General features: G+C 42.2%; 2 protein-coding genes across 3 annotated transcripts; one reads left to right on the forward strand and one right to left on the reverse strand.

Annotated features, from left to right (window-relative positions):
* Positions 1 to 242: 242 nt before the first annotated feature.
* SLC46A3 (solute carrier family 46 member 3) lies at positions 243 to 13,934 on the forward strand. The gene is made up of 5 exons (XM_015852075.2): positions 243 to 646; positions 6,461 to 7,334; positions 7,756 to 7,839; positions 10,323 to 10,479; positions 11,298 to 13,934. Exons 1-5 carry the CDS (start codon positions 455 to 457, stop codon positions 11,383 to 11,385), a joined length of 1,395 nt encoding a protein of 464 aa, XP_015707561.1. The 5' UTR covers positions 243 to 454; the 3' UTR covers positions 11,386 to 13,934.
* An 880-nt stretch (positions 13,935 to 14,814) lies between these two features.
* On the reverse strand, positions 14,815 to 19,803 carry POMP (proteasome maturation protein). 2 transcript variants are annotated; one of them, XM_015852077.2, is made up of 6 exons: positions 19,673 to 19,803; positions 19,164 to 19,261; positions 18,515 to 18,575; positions 16,933 to 17,034; positions 15,755 to 15,848; positions 14,815 to 15,334 (listed from the first exon to the last, which is right to left on the reverse strand). In XM_015852077.2, the coding sequence occupies exons 1-6, from the start codon at positions 19,673 to 19,675 to the stop codon at positions 15,267 to 15,269; spliced, it is 426 nt and encodes a 141-aa protein (XP_015707563.1). In that variant the 5' UTR covers positions 19,676 to 19,803; the 3' UTR covers positions 14,815 to 15,266. The 2 variants fall into 2 exon arrangements, with proteins under 2 accessions (XP_015707563.1, XP_015707562.1); XM_015852076.2 differs by lacking the exon at positions 19,673 to 19,803 and adding an exon at positions 19,605 to 19,665.
* Positions 19,804 to 22,336: the final 2,533 nt, after the last annotated feature.

Below are 22,336 nucleotides of genomic sequence, written 5' to 3' on the forward strand. Positions count from 1 at the left end.
GGGAGCTTCCAGCTTCCAGCTTACCCAGCCCCAACTGGGATGGCTCCCAGCATCTCAGGCCACCCAGGGCCCCATCCAGCCTCAAGCACCTGCAGGGATGGGGCACCCACAGCTCTCCGTGCAGCTGTACCAGCGCCTCACCGCCCTCTGAGCGAAGAACCGCCCGCCTTCCCCCTCCCGGCCGAGGGGCGGGACCGCATTGCGGGTAGAGCCGCCCTCGGTGTCGCGTTGTGCGGGACATAAACACGGCGTGACCTCCGGGGGACGGGGCGGGGAGCGGCCTGGCTGAGCTACGGCACCGCGGGGAGAGGGAAGAGGAGGCGCTGGGGCAAGGCGGATGGCTGGGTGCTGCTCTCCTTCCTCCTGCAGGTTGGATGGTGGTTTCCCTTCGTCTGGTCGATCGTTGTGACGTTTTACTTTCTCTGCTGAAGCGTGTTAAAGGCGAGATCTAGAAATGAAGAAGGTTTTGCTCGTGGAGCCGGTTATTTTTGTCTACATATTCGCAAATTCCCTGACGAGCCCGGTGATGCAGCAGTTCATTTACCGAAAGCTGTGGGAAGAGGAGTATAACTCCACCGCCATAAGCAGCGACAATAGCAGCCGCTGTGAGCAAAACAAGAGCAGCCCAACTTATGTCATGCAGAAGGTAAGAGCAAAGGAAAAAAGGCAGCTGGAAATACAGGCAATAAAACCTTCAGCCTGTAGGTACTGAGCAACATAACCTGTCTCTATTACCTTATTTAACCTTTTATAGGTAGAAAAAGCAACAGTTTCCTAAGCCGCTGTCACTTTGTTGCCTACTTGCTGTGGTGTTGCACTGTATGTTGTTGTCATGCTTTCAGGACAATGAAAGGCTGAAAGAGGCCGGGGCTGCTCAGCCTGGAGAAAGGAAATCTGTGGGGATATAAGTCATGTATAAGAAAGCAGGTTTAAAATAAGGGTTGTGAGCCACAGGTTGCCCAGGGTGCTGGTGGTTAGAGCCCCATCCCTGGGGACATTCGTGGTCACAGATGGGATTCTGAGCACCTGATCTAGCTCCTGGTGGCCCTGTTCATTGCAGTGAGCTGGATTAGATGGTGTTTAAAGGTCCCTTCCAACTCAAATATTTCTATGCTATTATAAATTTTCTCCAGGAAGACACTGAGGTAAATTAATCCTCTAATCTTTTAATCATCGTTTGCTGATTGAAAATTGTCTTGGATTGGGCCCAAGTTGACATTGGCCTTGCATAACAAAGGGTGCAGCGGAAGGCTCTCCTTCCAGTAAGAGCCGTGTATGTGTCTATGCACCATCAATGCTGCTGTGACTTGGAGTGCTCTTTGTAATATGTACAGTTTAACAGTTGTCCCATAGATATAAAACATCAGATCTACCATTCACAGAACAGGGCTTGTCTGCCTTGCTGAAATACAAAGATGGCACGATGATCCTGTGGCCAGTTCCATTTGTAACACTTTTTCATGTTGAGTAGATAGGTGCTGATTGAAACCTCTGCAGTGGTGCTTTAGAGAAGCTTTAGTGCAACACATTAGCAGAACTGATGTGGGGTGACAACAGAAGAGTTACCGTGCTCCATTTTCACAGAATCACAGAATCATTAAGTTGGAAAAGGCCACTAAGCCCAACCATCAACCCATCACCACCATGACACTAACCATGTCCCTAAGTGGCACATCTACCCTTTTCTTGAGCACATCCAGGAGCTGCAAATCCACCACCTCCCTACTGTCTCTTTCCACTCTTTTTCTGTTTATAACTGTTCTTTCTGAAGCAGTGAATTCCTCTAACACACTCTGTAGCCACACAGTTGTGGTATCTAACATGGGGATGGCAATTAGGATATATTTACAGAAGAGGTTCAGCAAAATCATCCTTGATAACTGCAGCTGAAGCTTGGATTGGGTTAAGTGGAACCTGACTCTGCGTGGTAAAGTGAGAAAAATAGATGCCTGGACTGTAAATTACGCAGAAAATGGGATTAAATTACACAGAAAATGAAGTTATTGGAAACTAACTGTTGGTATTCCTTGATGCTGCAGTAAAACAGGTGGCACTTGAAGATTTTGGTTACATCCAAGATTGGAATCTATGACAAACTGCTTATGTGAAGGGCTGAACATTGGAGCATATCAACCTCATTTGTCATATATAAAATAAAATCTTTAATTGTTTGTGCTTCTGTTGAAGTTAAGAAAAGTTCAGAATTTTTAGCATGAAGTAGGTTCTTCCTCATAGGGCAGGAGTAGGAAGAATAAGATTAAAAGGTAAATAGAACTCTAGTCCAGAATGCATTCTGGGCTGCCCAGACAGCAAAAGAAGGTAATGTGTGGCATCCATTGGAACTGATATGAAGATAAAAACCAACTATTGTTGGTTGTGAGTTCCTCCCCCAAAGCCTTTTTTTTAGCATTAGCTCCTCATTTTTCACTGTGGGCATTTTATTGTACAGTGTCATGTCAATGGAAAAGACAACTCTTAGAATTAAGTGCTCTACTTGGTAATTCTAATCACAGAATCCATCAGAAAACCTACATTTCAGAACCATTTCTGTACCTTGCATTTGCTAGAAACCCACCAAATTCAACTTAGCCTTCCAATTGTGTGCACATACGCTCCAAGATTTAACACCTGATATATCTTTAGGCAAAACACTGAAGCAGAGTGCTGAAATTTACACAGCAGCGCTGATTGAGGGGACAGTGGATTTGCAAGCTACAGGATTTTTGACATAAAGGAAGCCAACTATGTTATCATACCAATCTTACCAATGTTATCATAGCCAACTATGGTATCACTCATACTTGTTATGAGTGGTTAGGTCCTGGAACAGGCTGCCCAGGGAGGTTGTGGATGCCCCGTCCTTGGAGGTGTTCAAGACCAGGTTGGACGGGGCCCTGGGCAACCTGATCTAGTAAATGTGTATGTTTGGTGGCCCTGCCAGGCAGGGGGGTTGGAACTACATGATCCTTGAGGTCCCTTCCAACCCAGGTCATTCTGTGATTCTGTGATTTCCTATATTCAGAAGTTTTGATATTTGGGAGTAGGAGTCCTTCAAGACATTGCCTGAGTCGTGGCCAATAGAACTTGTTTGTTTCCCTTTCTTGACAAAGTTCCATTCTTTCCATGTCAGTGGTAGCCCATAGGTGGTGAATTATTGAACAGTCATGCTCTTGTCTATCTGTCTAGCCTGTATTTTTGTACCATGCTTGTTCCCATTGTATATGGACGTAGAACTCAAATTCGCCTATTAATTTCAGCAGTGTCTGTACTGAGCTGTAACCTCATGCATAAACCACATGAAAAAAGTAGATCTGGTAACACAGACCCAGGCCCTTTGCTGATGGTAGAAGTAGGTGTTCAGGGTTTTCCAAGATCATCCTGAGTTATATGCATAGGTACAGTGAATTTTACTGTCAGGGGTGTTTGCCGTCAACTTTTGGAGGAAAACTTCTTTTGTAGGTTGATTTAATATACGTCTTTCCATTCTGGGGATGGAGAAGCTTTTTACTGATCTCATCTATTTCAGTTTGAAACGTAGAAAGAATCTGAAGACAAAATCACTCGAGGTCTACGGCTTGTTCAAAATGGATAATCTTGGCAGCACATGGATTAATTATTTCTTTGGATTTGCATTTATCGTAGCAATTTTGTGATAAATTAAAATGAATTTCAAAGTAACTCAAATACACTCTGGAGCATTCTGATCCCTGGCTTGAATAATCCTTTTTGTAGCTCAGGAAGAGCTATGTTATTAATTAAACACCGTTTATCGTTCAGGACACATGCATTTTCTATTGTCACTCAGTAATATTTGTAATTTTGTGAGCCTGTTTGTCATATGCTCTACATTGTAGCCTCGGGCAAAAGACTTCCCTCTTAATTTAATCCATATGCACGTGAATCGTTCCTTCACTGTCATTCTTTTGATTCTGTAATATCTGTGTTTTTGAGCATTACTTCTCTCCAGTGCCAGCATTTGTCTCAGAGTAGAGCAAATTCACATTAAAAAGCTAGACTTCTATTTTCAAGTTTGTGTATACTGATCTTTGTAGCTACATGATTATAAAGCAACTGAGGGATTGAACAGCCCTTTTCTGTATCCATTTCTGTTGACTTTATAACAACAGAAAGGGGGGCTGTTGAGTTCCTTTCACTCTAAATAGAGTTTTTCTGTACTTCTTTAGTTGTCCGGTCAGTAGGCTGCAGGTCATTTGTGGCAGCAGGGTTACAGTCATTTGGGGTGTCATAGAATCAAATCATAGAATCGTAGAATGGCTTTGGTTGGAAGGGACCTCAAGGATCATCAAACTCCAACCCCCCACCACAGGCAGGGCTGCTGACCTGCTCATTTAATACTAGACCAGGCTGCCCAGGGCCCCATCCAACCTGGCCTTGAACACCTCCAGGGACATCCATCCACAGCCTCTCTGGGCAGCCTGTGCCAGCACCTCACCACTCTCACAGTAAAGAACTTCCCCCTGACATCCAACCTAAATCTTCCCTCCTTCAACTTCAAACCATTTCCCCTTTTCCTGCTGTTATCTACCATTTCAAAGAGTTGGCTCCCCTCCTGTTTGTATGCTCCTTTTAGATACTGGAAGGGTATCCTGATTTATAGCCACATTCCTTATGTTCTACATCTACTTCCAAAACAATGAGACCCAAATCTTCACTGGTTTCTTCCTCCAAGTTCATAAATCTGTGTGTTTCAGCAATAACGTTTGCACTGCATGTTTTGCACAGACTGAGAACTGAGAACGTACATCCATAACAATACTTAGTTTTATTTCCAGTGTACTACCATTTCTGTGATGGTCATAGACTTGGAACCCGACACTTGTGAAGAAGCAATGCCTGCGACAATAAATGGCACAAATAGCACAGCCGGTGGCAGAAAGGTGTTTTCAGGCTTTACAAATGCAGCCTCACAGCCCTATAGTTGCCTATGCTTTTTTTTTTTTTGCTGTGCTCCATTTGTCTGCAGGCTGAGTTGCTTCCTTTCCTGTTGGCAGTGTCTTTTCAGAGCAAATAATTTCCCGTCCCTTGCCAGTCCTACTGCCATTCTCCTCTCACATTAAATCCTTTCCTTCAGCTTTATGCTCCAGGCTGCCTGGCATCCCACTGCATTGCTATACCAATGGACAAGGCTGCTGCCCAGCTCTGTGAGATGCCTCAGGGATCCAATTTCAGAGTCACTCTCTATGTCTGAAAGTCTGTTTTGTGAGGTGATCCTGTAGGAAGGGTTTGTGTGAATGCAGTTACCGCCTTCTCTGCTGCTGCTCTTTTACCTCAGCAGGTTGTTCTCTTTGAAAGGGCTGCTGGGACTGCTGTTTCTTCAGTCTATATAAATCTATTAAAAGCCAGATCCAAACCAGCTTACTGCACACCATCACTTAGCAGCCAGCTTCATAAATGCACCAAATACTTCTTTCTATTAACTTTTGAGTTCTTTTCTTTGCAACCATTAATATTCTATTAACTATAAACTGTATTTGATTTTTAAACTTCCTTTTGAAAGAATCAAGTCATTTTTTCCCATAATGGCTGTTTACAGCATAACCTACTGCTCCTTATGAGAATACCTGCTGTGGCTTATCAATAGAGATATCACTGACTTGGACAGTTTCTGAACCCAGAGCTTGTCAGTAAGGAGTTAGTTCACATTCTATACATATGGGTCAGTATAATTTTTAACATTTCACACTTGTGTGCTGTTACCATTCATAATGCTGCACATTGTCAGCAGCAAATGCTGCTCTATTCACTTGCAGAATGTGCTGGTCAGTGAATTGCTTCTTTGTGACCCTCCCACCAGGATTATTTAGGGAGAAAAAAAGATCTCCTGTGAGTAGAGAGCCTGGGCTGTGCTTCTCAATCAAAGATTGTTCTACTGCTGATTTCTGAAGGATTAAAATGGGCCCAGTATCCTTTGGCAGTGCCCTGTACTGAAGGAGGTGCCCCGCAGTAGCAAAACCAGCTCTTATAAATGAACGTAGCAAAGAATTGTTGTTTTGTCTTCATTGAAATTGCTCTGTCAAGAGCACTTGTGAGAACATATCTTAAGAAATAAGTTGTGGTTCCAGGGTCTAATGCAACAAGGGACATTTGAGAGGTACTGGAAATAGAATTACAGAAGCATGTCTATGAATATGCAATTCCTTTGTATTATTCTCTAGTCTAATGATATATATAATAAAGAATAAAGATATAAAATAATAAAGATATATAATACTGTACTCTATTTGCAGCATAATATGGCAGTATGTGAGATCATATAGTCATGAAAAATGATGTTTTGCAGTAATATATTTTATAATATACAGACAAGTACTGTTTTATGCTAAATGTTATGCTGCATGCTTATTTTGGCCAAAGTATATAAGTGCATTATTATATATCATATATATATATTTACAATATATTATGGCGTTTACCATTATTTATGATTTTCTCTTTGCAGGGAATTCAAGAGAAGACTTCTATTTTTAATATGCAGCTGGACTTAACGGGGGCAGTTCCCAGCCTGATAGTTGCCTTTATCATCGTAGCTAATGGGGATCACCAGGGACGGAAAAAGTCTTTGGTTTTACCGTCAGTTGGAGCTTTGATTGCAGATATTTTCCTCTCTATAATATCATACTTCTCCTTGCCAACCTCTGTCCTGTTTTTGGTTACATTTATTTCGGGACTGTTTGGGAGTATGGCAGCTTTCCTTGGAGGAGGCTTTGCTTATATAGCAGATCAGTGTCATGACGAGAAGCAGAAAACAACACGAATAGCTGTGGTTGATTTAATTTTTGGGGTTGTGTCCGGATTGGCAGGACTGTCCTCTGGCTACGTTTTAAGAGCAATGGGCTTTACGTGGACATTTGTGACAGCATCTCTACTTCACACTATTAACATTATCTATATTGTTTTTCTTCTGGAAGACACAGTGCACTTATCTGAATTGCAGCAACAGGCACCGTTATCTTACAAAGAACGTCTAAAAGAAACGTTTTCTGGAGTGTATGTGCTTTTTAAAACCGCCCCTTCTAAAAAGAGAATTCTAATCATTGTGCTACTTTTTATATTTATGACTTATTTATTTACTATGTTTGGGGGGAGTTCCCTTTTTACACTGTATGAACTGGATGAGCCACTGTGCTGGAATGAAGTGTACATTGGGTACGGATCAGCTGCATTCACTTCTGTCTCGCTGACCAGTTTTTTGGGAGTTTACTTGTTTTCTAAATGTCTCAAAGACATTTACATTGTATTTATTGGGATATTTTCTTTCATTGGAGGAATTATCATGGCTGCCTTTGCCAAAACAACCCTGCTCATGTTTTTAGGTGAGTTCAAAGTCAGTTCTCAACAATATAAAAGAAATGTCTTGCGCTACTTGTAGTGATTGGTGGTATTGAAGGCAACACACTGAAGAGGTAAAATGTACAAGCTTGTATCATTCTGATTTAGGGATTAAAAGCTGAATAGTGTGGAGAGTGAATGAAATTACTTGGCTTATGTTGGCTTATGATTTGGTTTTAGTGCTACGCAGATATAGTGGATTTAGGGGTTCCTCTGTGCTTAGATACTTATGTTTCAATGCACACCTGGTCTGATCTATGTATGTATGTATGTATGTATTTATTGCCTTTTACTATTTAGGAAACTGAGCACTCAAAAATACATGTCTAATTCATTTTCAATGTGTGTGTAAAATCCAGGATTTCTGTTACATTTATGTCTCATCGCTTGTTCATTGCTTTACAGTAAGACTGCCATCTTTGTTCTGCATTATGCCAATTCCTGTTCTCCGATCCATGCTGTCAAAAGTGGTCCTCCCCAGTGAGCAGGGTGAGTGGAATTTGTTTTTCAAAAATGCCATGATGTTGTATCTCAGAAGAGAGATACACCAAGGTCACCTTTAAGAAAACAGATATATATTGGTATTTTCTGTCTGCTTGCTGGATGATCTTGGAGGTATTTTCCAACCTTGGTGATTCTATGATTCTACTATGTTTCCACTTTGAAAGAAGTTATTGCTCTAAAAAGAAAGATTATGGAGACTATGAAGCAGAAGAATGCTCAATACTTATGCAGATTACAGAATCATAGAGTGGCTTGGATTAGAAGGAACCTCAATGATCAGCACATTCCAATATCCCTGCTGCAGGCAGGGTTGCCAGCTGCTAGGTCAACCACTAGATCAAGTTGCCCAGGGCCCCCTTAAACACCTCCAGGGATGGGGCATCTGCAACATCTTTGGGCAACCTGTCCCAGCATCTCACCACCCGCTCTGTGGAAAACTTCCTCGTAGTATCTAATGTAAATCTCCCCTCCATTAACTCAAAACCATTCCCTTTATTATCCTATCACTATCTCCTGTTTGTGGTCTTCCTTTAAGTCCTGGAAGACCATAATTAGATCTCCCCAGAGCTTTCTCTTCTTCAGACTGAGCAGGCCCAGCTTCCTCATCCTGTCTTCATGGGAGAGGTATTCCATCCCTCTGATCATCCTCATGGTTCGCCTCTGGACTCCCTGAGTTGGGGACACATTACTCCAACTAGGGCCTCATGAGGTCAGAACAGAGGGGGACAATCAACTCTCTCTCCCTGCTGGCTACCACTTCATTGATGCAGCCCAGGATTCTGTTGACCTTCTGAGCTGCAAGCACACACTGCTGGCTCATGTTTTTCATCCATGTGGGCCCCTGAGTCCTTCTCAGCAGGGCTGCTTTCAAGGATTTCATCTCCCAGTCTGTATACATGCCTTGCACAAGTCCAGGTAGATGTTATCAGTTGCCTTCCATTTGTCCACCACTTCATCAGAGAAGGCCACCAGTTTGGTCCCTTGCTGAAGCCATACTGGTTGTCTCCAATTACCCTCTTGTCCCTCACATGACTTAATATCTATTCTAGGAGGATCTGCTCCATGATCTTCCCAGGCACAGAGGTGAGGTTGACCATTGTGTAGTTGCACAGGTCTTCCTTTCTCCCTTTCTTGAAAATAGGAGTGATGTTTCTCTTTTTCCAGTCACTGAGGAATTCACCTGTCAGCCATGACTTTTCAAATATGTGGATAGCAGCTAGGCAACCACATCAGCCAGCCCTGGGATGCAGATGCAATATTACAGTCCCTTTTGTAAATGTGATGTGTAGAACAGCTTCTCCATTCACAAGATTTTGATGGAGAAAAATAAATGCTTGTTGTTTTGTTAGTGTCACACTTGATAACCTAGAAAGATAAGCATTAAGTGGTCAGCCTTCACTGCACTTGAAAATAAAGGCTTGGATCCCAAGCAATGTACCAGCCTCACAAATGCCCATGGCCACTTAAAGGCATCTCAAGGGCTGTAACATATTACATCTAGAAGTGCTTTCTTTAGTGGAACACACACACAGAAAGCATGTGAGGCCTTAAAATGTGTCTCTAGCATCTCATATTTTGCTCTACAGCCAGATTTTGAGGAGCACGTTGTATAGAAGCATTCTTGTGAGTTGGTTTTATCTTTAAAAAATACGCATCTTTAGACACTAAAGCAGAGGCCTCTTTGTACTGTACTATCCTAACAAATGCTTCTGTTTTTGTGGTTCCTTGGCGTTCTTTGTGGCTTTGGATACCTGAGTAGTTTGATGCAGGAATCAGGTTGCCTCTTGCCATCCTTTTCTGCTGATCTATTGTGGTTTTGCTTATAGTATGATGAATGTGGACGCAGCTTGGGAAAACATGCCCAAAAATATGCAGGTGGGATAGGCTGACACCCCCATGTGTAGTGCAGAGCCAATGAAAGATTGCTTCTTTCGTTTGAAAAATGAGAAGGATATGGTTATGTGCTGAACCAGCAGTCCTTGTTGCTCTCTGTTGCAAAGAGCCTTTTCCACAGTGGAAAAGTGGATACTTGAGAAGGAGGAAACAAGAAAGAGGAGACTAAGAAGAGTGGGGAGAATTGAAAGGGGTAAAGGATGAAGCTGTGCAGAATGTGGTTAGTGAGCATGAACAGCTTCAATTTCATGTGACAAATAGATCCAATAAAGTAAACATGGTGACAGGATAATAGCAAAGAAAAGTAGTTCCCACTAACAACAACAAAAAGTCACTTAAAATGTCTCCTGTAAGAGTCTCCATGGAAAACACTTCCACAACAAAGATACACGATACTCAGGAGCTCGTCACTTGCACATTTGCTGAACTATTACAGATAGATCTTTTGAAACAAGTTTAAATGCTTTGAAAGGGTTTTGGTTTTATCTTGTTTGTACTCCTAATCCAATACATTTTATGTATGTATATATGTATGTATGTATGTATATTTATTTATGTATTTATTTATTTTTCAGGTGCCGTGTTTGCTTGTATTGCCTGCTTAGAAGTTGTGACTGGCACTATTTCACTTTCAGTCTTTAATGTTATCTATGCAGCTACGGTTGCATGGTTTTCAGGCTTTAGCTTCCTCTTGTCAGCCAGCCTGTGTCTAATTCCACTGGGCGTACTGTGGTAAGTACATCTCAGGAAGGTGCTTCTAAGTGCTTTTACTGGTGGTTTCTGTTTTGATATGAATTGAGGCTGGATGGTTTAATGCACTCTCAAGCTTCGGTACTTTCTAACTCACTGGACATGTTTTGTGTGTAGCCATTTATTTGGTTTTCATCCACTTTAGGAAATAGTTGTGTATAGCAAACCCACAGCAGATACTCAGGATTGTCAGTATTTTGGAGTATTGCTTGGAGTATGGCAGAGCTGAGACTGGGGGATATAGCAGTGATAAGACAGAAGGCAGGGACAAGACAGAAGGCAGGGACCCCAAGCTGTAGAGTCTTAGTTTTAGTTTGGTTCAGCGCCGCTGCACAGTAGAGAAAGTTTCTGTTAAAACATTCTCTCATGAGCAAATGCTAACAGATATTAATTATGAAATCACTCCAGGTTGCAATCAAAACCGTAGTCCATCATCATCATAAATTTTGGAAAGCTGCTTTCCTTTCATCCTTAGTGTCTCAGGTGTCCCAGCCTTTGAATAACCTCTATCTAAAGCCTTCTGATTGTCACACACATTACTGTTTGAGAGATGAAATGTTAGTAGTTCCAGTCTGTAATCAGTCTCCCTGCTAAATTAGTATTTTTCACAGACAGGAGAAATGATATTGCTTAACTTGCCTAATAAGGGACAAATGCTATCATTGGGTTTGTTTATTAAGATATGTCCAGGGCTTTGTGCTGTGGGAGATGGCTGTAACAGAGCTATCGAGTGTGTTTGTTACTGCTGAATCATCATGCTTTACTCAGCTAACAATATCTGTCTTATCTCTATCTTGCAGCTGGCTTCTGTGCACAAGCTGGAATGAGGAGGACTTGGCTCTGCTTGTACCTGAAGAAGTATCCAGCATAGACAGCGTTGATAGTTGAACAGAGGAGTCATCAACTATTTGGCTTTTCTAATCTGACGTGCTGTGGCAAAGACCATTGTGTCATACTGACACCATAGAGATAACTCAAGAGTTGCAGATGAAATCACAAACTGGCCGTGCAGCAATAAGCACTGAATTGATAGCACTCTACACCCTGTCTCTTTTTAGCACTTGAATGAACCTATATCTTCTGTACTTAACTATACAGATAGACTAGCAATGGAGATTTTAATGCTGTTTTCAGCATGGGGAAAAAAGTAAGGTAGGCTCGTTGTCTTTTGCCACTTACCTCATCTCAAATTTGAAAGTATGAGCTGTGGCTTATGATACATCTTGTGTCAGTCTAAGTGCAGGGAGGACAGAGATAAGCTTATCAGCCCCTTAGCCAGAGGATGCTGCCAATGCTATTGGAGCCAGTAGAGCTCGTGCCAGCTGTGCATGCAGCCCACTTTGTACATCATAAAAGGTCCGTCTTAACTGTGAAGCCCACAGAACTATCTAAATTTACTAAATGAAAAGGTACTTCTTTCAGAAAGCAATTGAATGGAAAGCAGTAGTTGTACCTGCTGTAAGACCTCTGCAGCTACCAGAGGATGCTAGTACAAGTTGAATGTATGATGCCTGTGACTTAGACCTTAAAGTGGATTTTCATACAGAGCTGTCATACTTAGGAAACTTCCAACCTGTGGAGTGTGAAGTTAGGCCCAAATTTTGCACATTTATCTTTAAATTATAAATATTTTACCGTTTTTTCGTATCTGAGAGACTACACAAAGACACCTCTGTGTTTTGTCCCATGGATGTTTCTTGTTTTCCGGTTAAGCTGGTGGCACTGAACTTACTTTATATTTCCAATGAAAGGCTGTAACAGAGGTTTAGTGGATCTTCAAATATGTTTTCTATTAATTCTGAAATGAGGTGGCCAAATCCAAACTATGCATCTAAGCATCTTACAATGAATGCAGCATAATTTACTTGCACTGGAATAACATTTCTAATCTTCAAAGCACTTTATAAATGCTGCTGGGAACCTCCCTCTACAATAGAAATGATCCTCCCTGTTTGAGAGAGACAGAAATCAATGGGAAGGAGAAGTGACTTGGCCTGGGCCACAGTGCAAATCATTGGGAGTTCTAAACCTAGAAATCAGTTTTTGTGTTGATTCTCCTGGCTTTGGGATTTTTTTTGCTTGAGATCTATAGGCAAAAACTATCCGAAGTATTAGCTTTTGGAATGCATAGCATAGCAAAAGTGGACACTCTGCCACAAAGTATTGGTACATCGTGGCAATGCTATTATGGATCCTTTTTGTTAGATAGGCAGTGTTGGTTTCACAATGTGAGTCTTGACCACTGAGAAGGGTCAAATAAGGTAGAGTGGAGTTGGCACTGTCTGAGAGTTCATAGAATCACACAACCAAGGAATGGTTTGAGTTGCAAGGGAGCTTACAGCCCACTCAGCCCCAGCCCCTGCCATGCACAGGGATGCCTCCCAGCAGCTCAGGGCACCCAGGACCCCATCCAGCCTGGCCTTGAGTGCCTGCAGGGATGGGGCACCCACAGGTCTCTGCGTAACTGTGCCAGTGCCTCACAATTCTGAGAGAAAAGATCACTGCTACCTGTCACTGGGGAAAACAGTTATGTTTCTCCAAGAGAGCTAACTAACTAATATGGATAGCTATTTTGCTTCAGTCCTCATGAACCAAGACTTATCCCTGGCTGTGTTTAAGAGCCGTTTGGATGTGGTGCTCAGGGATATGATTTAGCAGAGGCTTGTTAGAGTTAGGGTACTGCTTAGGCTGCGGTTGTACTTGATGATCTTCAAGGTCTTTTCCAACCTGGGTAATTCTATGATTCTATGATTATGTTGTCAATTAAAGGTCATTAGCTTTTCCTAGCTAGTTTATACACTAGCCAGTAAATAAAACTGTGTCACTCCTCCCCCCTGAGGTGCCCAAATTGCTGCCAACTTGTAAGAGAAGCAAGATGAGTTTTACAGTAATCACGGGGTGCAAAACTTAGCAAGTACTTGTAGAGACATTAAGGATACACTGATGTAATAAGTTTCAGCACAAAGACTACGTTGTTGTCATCCTTTCCTCTTCACTATGCAGTTTTCTAAGTAAGCATTTGCAAAATGAACTGTTTCACACAAAACTGCCTGGCAATGGGAAAAAAACAGGGGTGTATGCCTTCACTTCTTCAGTGCAGGTAGCACACTGCAGGTAGCAAAGCAGTTCTGCAGCTACGCCCTGCTGGGAATGAGAAGGTGCACGTGGCACTTTAGGAATGGCTTTGGTAAGGTTTGATTTTGCCATATCAAGTATTTGCTGTTTGCAAAATCTTTCAGGTAGACACAGTGTGTGGGATTGGCTGTTTCAGCCACAACACATGAAGGGCATGATTTGTGTTTTTCAAGTGCCTACAATTAAGAATGTTGAGGAAACAAGGTACTAATGTGCTTTATATGCGAGTTTGTAGCAGATGATTTGTTTCTATGTAAATACAGATTATTTTAACAGAAATTAATAGTGAAATTTGGTCTAAATTCTGTGTTGTATTTGTAGTTCTTGACAAGGATTTTGGCAAATGGTCAGACAAACAGCAGTGCAGGAAGATGTGCTGTTGCTTCCCACCTGTGCTGGGGAGAGGAAGGGATGCCGCCCAGAACACCGGCACCAACAGGAGGTGGGGAACTGCAGAACAGAGACAGCACTGCTGTCTGCCAGAGGTCAGTGTAGGGGCTGCAGTGCTGCATGAACTTGAGAGCACCTTCCTCCCATGTCTGAGGCTGCATCCCAGGTGAGCCCTAGCAGCAGGGCTGACCCAGCCAGCTGCACACCTCACATGGCACACCTCTGCTCAGTGCACAATTGTGGGCTGCTGCTTGCAACCTTACAGAAAGAAGCCTGGAGAGAAAGGGAGAAGGGACTGGGCCAGAAAGATCAGCCTCCATCTCAACCAACTGAGCAGTAACACTTCCTTTAACCCTAAAAGCTCTTTGCCTCAGTTTGACTCCCATTGCATTAACAGCATGCCACATAAATTCTTGCACATGCTTTGTACACATGCTGTTTGTTTGCTTTGCAGCATGGCTGACTCCTAAAATTAGCATCTTTACAGACATGATGAACAGTGCAACTTCCCTGCTCTGAATATGGCTTAATCTCACTCTGTGTCCTATGCCTACTGCAACACAGACTAGTGAAACCCAACCTGCTTGCTCTACAACAGCTTGCTCTTGCTCTATACATATCCACCAGGAAATTTCAATCAATTCTATTGAATATGAGCAGCATTTCCTGCCAACTTAAAGCACAGCAGCTCACAGAAAGAACAGCTACATAAAACATTGAGTAGGTCTATGCCTTCAGGTTAAGTTTAATAGTCCTTTCATATAACCTCACTGAGGCAACAGATACACGGCAGCATTTATAGCAAACTTTTATTCAAGGCTTAAAAAAGCACATGGAAGTTTTCACGAACAAAGCATCACTCAATGGAAAACGTCTTTGTTTCCCCTTTAAAAAGTTCTTCTGCAAGAACATCCATTAAATGCATTTACCTACAATAATCAATTCTAAAACGTGTGGGTACTTTTTGGATTTCTAGTACACACGTAGAGCATTTCCATAACTAAGAGACTGTCGTCCTGAGCAGTGTATGAAGAGACATTAATCGAGCTGTCTAGATATACGACATTTATGTAATTGACAACAAGCACAGAACAATGTATGGACTTTAAACATTTAATGTGCCTTTTCACCAAGGAAGGCAAACAATACCTGTATGACTGCTTAACACTGGGTGTCAATTCAGTGATCGCATATTTAGATCTGCAGTATAAAGACATACTCAAAACATTTTGGAGTACATTTTGTTACAATAAACCGAGTTTGTGTTCCATCATCATGTGGGGCTCTCCCATAACTTCACTTTGTGAAGGATCTGGAAAAAAAAAGTCAAAAGCATTAGGCTTTTATGCCCTTAACTATCTTCTATTCCTCCCTAAGCCCTAGGTATGGCTCATACTGGCTGCTATACTGAAAGGCTATACAGAAAGATGTGGGAAGCACAAGCTACACCTATCACTGACAGTATGAACTTCACTTCTATATGGAAGCCAGTGCCAAAAAAAAAGAAAAAAATGGCTGCAAATGCATCTGGGAAGAAAGGTCCAATACAGCCCTATTGGACTGTTTTTCTCTCATAAGTAAGGCATATTAATGACTTTGTACTCTAGCCTTTGTCTCTAATTACAGAACTTACAAAAACATCATATCTTTGTAACCTCTGCCTTTCAAAATCTACACAGTTCCTAAATTTTACCTTTAGATGTTCCTATAATATTCAAAACCGTGTATTTACCATTAAGAATATCCTCAAAACTGATGCATTCATCATTTCCCCTCAGAGTATCCAGTGCCATATTTGAGCTGTGAAGAAATGGGAGACGCTGGGCCTGTAAAAGGACAACAAGAGTTAAAGTTTCTGCAAGACTGAAATGGGGATCTTTGAATTTCTTTCTGAAGTGTGAGTCACCATCCCTGAATGTATCTACAAACCCTCTGGATGTGGTGCTCAGGGACATGATTTAGGTTAGGGCTGTCAGGGCAGCACAGTTAGACTGTTGATGGATTTGATGAACTTTAAGGTCTTTTCCAACCTGAACAATTCTATGACTGAGAAAAGTGATGGGTAGAGTCACCTCTTCCTTTGAAAACAATGATGGAGTATGAGAACTACTGGCATTCATCAATATCACAACCTACCAAACACCAGCATCTTCTGCTCCTCATGACTGTTTGGAGAAGAGCAGCCCCGCACCTGATTTGCAGATTTCACTGCAGTGCAGCTACTTAAAAAAACAAAGGCTTTGTGGTTTTGTGTTTTTTTTTAACCCTGTTCTGTTCCCATAAAGATGTGGAGGATCACTGCAACAACCCAACTGCTGGTACTGCTGTCCCAAAACACAAACTACTCCCTTAAACACTTTAGAAAGGTATAAATTACACCAGAAAGGAGCTTGGCACACAAAATCCGGGAGCAAATCGTCTTCTGAATCACCACGTTTCTCACCCACAAATGTTTGTGGATATCCTCAGTGGGATCTTTGCCCTCACCTGCCTCATTTTCTGCATATCCATTAGGAAAGGGATTTTTCCTCACAAGAGAGTACAGCTGAGACAGAGGGACATTTTCATATCTCCTGTCTCTTGTCTTTCATCTTCAGGATAAGAAATTTCTACCAAGTTTAATGGAACTCACTGTGATTCAGTAGCAAAAGATCCACTGGAAGGGAGTATAAAATTGCTCCCGCTTACTTGAAGAAACAACTCTTATTAGCTTGACAATCTTTGGCAAGCAAATATATATATATATATATATATTTATTTGGATTACCAAACTGTGTTCCCTAAGGGATAAAGTCAGCCACACTCCAATGGTTGTATTTCAAGACACGAAGACATCTTTCTGAAAGCTCACAGTCCCAAAGATGCCCTCATGTGGTTTAAGCAATGGCAGTTAAATAAAAAAATGCCTACCTGTTTCACTGCTCTGAATTCCATCTGCAGCTTTAAGGGCGCGTGGAGTCCTTGAATATTTCTCAGCATGGCAAAGTTTGTTTTATCTTGATTTAACTGGAACTACCACAAACAAAAAATGGTTGTATTTTTCAGAAAAAGTTGCTTTCAAGTATGAGTATAGAAGAGATCTGCAATATCCTACTTCAATCAATATGGGTATAAACAAATCCAGTGATCACAGAATGGCCTGAACTGGAAGGGACCTCACGGATCATGAAGCTCCAACCCCCCATTGCAGGCAGGACCACCAACCTCCACATTTAATAGCAGACCAGGCTGCCCAGGGCCCCATCCAACCTGGCTTTGAACACCTCCAGGGTTGGGGTATCATATGATACCATCATGTGTACATCAAACGTACATGGAAGAGAGAGATGCAGTAACATTTGTTTTATAAAACTGAAACTGAATTATGCAGGATTTTATTATAAATCAAGCAGAGCAATACATACATATACATATATATATATATAATACTTATATACATATAATATATATATATTTTTTTTTACAATGAGGATGTGCAACTCCACCAAGTGGTGTAGTTGTGCACTACTTTGCCACAATATTACAAGCACAGAAAAGGGAAAGTGGTTTACTGTAAGAACAGAAAGCAGAATGACATGGTGGATTTTACTTCTAGCTATTACAGACTGCTTGAAACCACTTGAGATATTTCTTTTCTCTTCATCATACATACTATGGGAGGACAGTTGGACTAGATGATCTTATAGATCCTTTCCAACCTTGTGATTCTATGATTCTATGCATCACTAAAAAACAAAAAGCTCATTATTTTACAAGCTGTTCTAAAGCTGCTCAGTAAAACAATTATCTACATGACAGAGATGGTTGTTTTTTGATGAAAATGTGCTGGCTTATGAGTACTGAAGTATACAAAAGACATTTCTTAATAGTTCTTAAGCTTAAGTCACCTGGCCTCAATTCTGGCTTTCCCAGTAACATATATTATTAAGCAAAAAAGGAGTAAAAATGTCTCATTTTAAAGCCTGTACTCAGTGGTCGTAACAAAACCTTGAACCTATAATCTACAGACCACTCTGAAACAGCCCACAAGGGATGACTAAGCTGGACAAGACAACACTTAGAACAAACTGTATGCATAACATTTCTAGATGGAATAATGTAATATAGATCTTTCTGTGCCCCATAAAATGAAGATACATGGCAAATCTTAAGACAAAATAGGAAGATTAGCCTTCCAGAGGGGACAGGTATGCCTCCAACTTAAATGCAGAGGTTGCACACATAGCATTCAGATGGCTACACCTCACTAAGTAAAACCTGAACAGGAGATCCACCTACATATTAGAGTCACAAGTGGAAGCTTAATCATTAAACAAAGTTGCTAGCAGTACAAAAATAAAACACTACTGTTGTTACACACTCTTACTTTGTTAAAAGCAAAACCCTCTTCCACCTTCCTGAATGCTGTGCAGAGAAGCCCAAGCAACCCTAACACTAAATTAAACACCATAATAAATTGAGTGAAAAAGGCTACATTTAACATTATACTTACATTTTTTTCTGACAGCTCCAGTGGGTGGCTAGGCACCAACTCATTTTTCAGGCACGCAAAGCTAGAGATGCAAGGAAAAAATGAATTTCAAAAGATTAATCAGGTGCTTTTTTATGTTACATTCCAAACCAAATCCCAGATACAAACATCAGTGTACAGAGAAAGATTATCTCAGTCTGAATTATAAAGGAGTGGTTAATGGTGAAGCAAATAAGAGCTTTAACTATAGCAGAGAAACACAGAATGGTTGGGTTGGAAGGTACCTCAAGGATCATCAAACTCCAACCCCCCCCCGCAACAGGCAGGACCACCAACCTCCCCATTTAATACTAGACCAGGCTGTCCAGGGCCCCATCCATCCTGGCCTTGAACACCCCCAGGGATGGGGCATCCACAGCCTCTCTGGGCAGCCTGTGCCAGCACTTCACACAGCACTGCCAGAAGAAAACAATATTTCACTTCAGACATCTTTTCTCCTTAAATTTCATGTTTCAAAGAGAACAGTGGCTTTTTTTCCTTGACTCCCTTCAGAAACAGAAACATACTAACAAATGAAAGCGTTATAAGTTTAATTATGTACGTTTTCCTCCTACGTTAAAGGTCTGACATTAGCTATGGCACAATTTAACACTAAAAAAGTAAAGCATACCCTCTGCGCAGAAGCCCATGACCTTCAAATTGCCCAGGAAGTGAAAAGTCAGTAATGGGGATACTGTCCTTCAACAGAGAAGAAGCTCCTCTGGACTCCTGGAACACAAAGGAAGGATTATTATAACAGAACTGGGCCTCTTTCATCTGTGCTGTTAGATAAAGTAAATAAAAAACTGCTCCAAGGCTCCTGAAATGACTCATGTACAAGTCCTAGATTTCAGGGTCTCTTTAATAAAAAAAATAAGATAATAATAATAATAATAAAGCAGTATATAAGAATGATTTCAGAGGGTTTGAAAGGTAGCAACAAAACATTTAGTAGGGCGGAGCTCGGAGTTGGGCCGCACCGGACCGCCGTGACTCAGCACGGCCCCTCCGCCCGCCCAACGCCCATCGTTCTGCCCAAGGGCAGAGCTGGAAGCTGCGGACAGAGACGAACCGACCGCTCCTCGTCCCCTTCATTAAAACAGCGGCAGAAAACGCATCCAAACATCACCCCGCACTCACCATCTTGACTCCACGCTCTCAGCTACTTCCTCCTCCTTCTCGTCACGTCCGGTGCTCGGAGCCGGGAGGGAGGGGGTGGAGCCGAGCTGACGGGGCGGTAGATGGCGGCCATGCTGATGTTACCTCACAGCTGCAGGCAGCTGCGTGGTGGTGGGGAGTCAGAATCATAGCCTGGGTTGTAAAGGACCACAACGATCATCCAGTTTCAACCCCCTTCTATGTGTAGGTCGGCAACCACCAGACCAGGCTTCCCAGAGCCTGGTCCAACTTGGTCCAGCCCTGCCACCAAACCCTTCTGGTTCTCTGCAGGCCACAAGTGTGTGCTGGTGGCAAATGTGTTAGTGTTGATGGCCTGAGGGAGCTCAAGGAGGGACCTTCTCGAAGCAAAAGTGGCCTCAGCCCCAGGTGGGCATGAGGTGTTGGGACAGCCCTGGCTGCTCTGTCAGACACTTTGGAAATGGATGTTGAGAGCTCTGATGAAGGCTGTGGTGTAAGCTGGCAGCCTGACCATCCCCACCATGCCCACTGACCACGTCCCTCAGTGCCACACCAACGTGGTTCTTGGATACCTCCCAGGATGGTGACTGCAGCACCTCCCTGGGCAGCCCCTCACTATTCCTTTGGGGAAGGAACTTTTCCTCATACCCAACCTGAATAACAACAACAACAGTGTGGTAACATCAGCTTACGCTTAAAGAGGTTTGAAAGCTATCCCAAGAGTTACAAAGGTTACCGCAGATGTTGCTGCATGGTTGCAGGTTAAATGCAGTTTTCCACTATCTTGGACAAAATCAGTACACTTAGTGAAAACATTCCCGACCAAAGTTCTGGCCTTTTGTGTTACAATCACAGGCTTAAAGCACAGACTTCAAAAGAATAGGGATTGGGAATTGGGTTTTTTAAGTCATTTGTAGGAAAATGGGTACCACAAAGGTTTCTCTGATCTTATAATGGGTACTCGGATATTGCGGTGCTGGATTCATTATTGTGGAACAGAAATGAATACAAGAAAACAAATCGAGTTCCTGTTTAACTACAGCTTACAGAAAAGCTAGGTTTGTCACTAAATGTATTTATTTATTGACTGACTTTGTTGATCAGGATATGACTGTAGAGATGAAACATTCAGCTTTCAAAGTCATCCTTGCAGGATGCAGACAGGATACAGTCACTCCGTGTACATTTTTGACATCGCTGCGATCCAGCTTAGGCTGCATAACATGAAAGAACATACATTGCAAGCAAGATCTGCTCTTCCTCTAAAGGCTGCCTTTCAAACTGGGAAGAACTTCCAGACATAAACACAAATCACAAATGTATTTTCTGCCACAATCAGCTTTGTGTTTTAATGAATCTCATGGTCAGCATCTCAATAGTTGGATGGGTTTTGTAGCATTTCATTTCTATCTGTGACTCTGCTGCAAGTTGGTAGGAATTCCGTGAGTGATTGTCGAGCTGACTAAAGCTTGATGAGAAAAGAGGGAATGTGTGATGAGCAATGAGTGCTTCCAGGGAAAGGCTGAGCTCTGTGCTAGCCCAAACCCAGGCTGACCACAACACAGATGGCAGCTGCATGCTTGGAACTGGGCTGCTGGGTGCACGTGGCTGTACTGCATGTCCATCTGTCTGAAAGCATCTTCCAGGCTGATGGTAACAGGGTGGAGAGTGGGAGGCAGGGATTGGGGTTGCCCAAGAGGCCTTTCTGTTAACATTTGGGGTTGCCCAAGAGGCCTTTCTGTTAGCATTTGTGGATAGTCTAAAATTAGCATGGAAATAACCACCGCTCCTCTAAGATTACTACTTCATTAAAGTTAAGAACTTCACATGTTGGCTTTAAGGATGGCTTAAACATTATAATTTTAACAAGTGTTTTTAAACATAGTGAATAGAGAAGATCTGAAATTACTTTAAATTCTTTCCTGCTTGTTTTTTGCCTCAGTGATTTTGGAATGTCAAATCTGGTCCCTTTGGTTTATCTGAGGGACTTCCCAAAGGCTTCAGGGAATACATAAGCCACGAGTTCCTTATTATGAGGAAAGTACCTAGTGTTTTTAGGAAATTGTACTTTGCTCCAAATGCTCTTTGAGCAGTTAAATTGACATTAGCAAGCACAAAGTGTGGTGAGACACCAGAACAGGTTACCTAGGGAGGTTGTGGATGCCCCCTCCCTGGAGGCATTCAAGGCCAGGCTGGATGGGGCTGTGAGCAACCTGGTCTAGAGGGAGGTGTTCATGCCTATAGCAGGGGGTTGGAACTGGATGATCTTAAAGGTCCCTTCCAGCCTAAACCAGTCTATGATTCTCTGATTATATGCTAAAAGCTCATTAAACAAGCTCTCTTGCCTGAGAGCTGCACTGCCACCTTAAAGCAGTTTCTGAGCTAATGCATCCTGCCCTTCTGTATATCTAATGGGGCTTCTTACCTCTCCCATTCCCAGATTGTTTCATTTGTTTGTTTGTTCGTTCGAAGAGATGGAAAATCTAGAAATACTCTTTTATTTACAGCACGAATCTTACTTAATACCTCCAAAAGGAGCATGTTGTGCAAGGAAACAGGCCTTTTACCTATAGCTTTTAATATGGACACAGCTTTGCCTCTGTTTGGTACTGGAATAGGCTCCCCAGGGAGGTGGTTGAATCGCCATTCCTGGATGTGTTTAAGAGC

This window comes from Coturnix japonica, chromosome 1, assembly GCF_001577835.2.
Source record: "Coturnix japonica isolate 7356 chromosome 1, Coturnix japonica 2.1, whole genome shotgun sequence".
In the NCBI taxonomy this organism is placed as follows: Eukaryota; Metazoa; Chordata; class Aves; order Galliformes; family Phasianidae; genus Coturnix; species Coturnix japonica.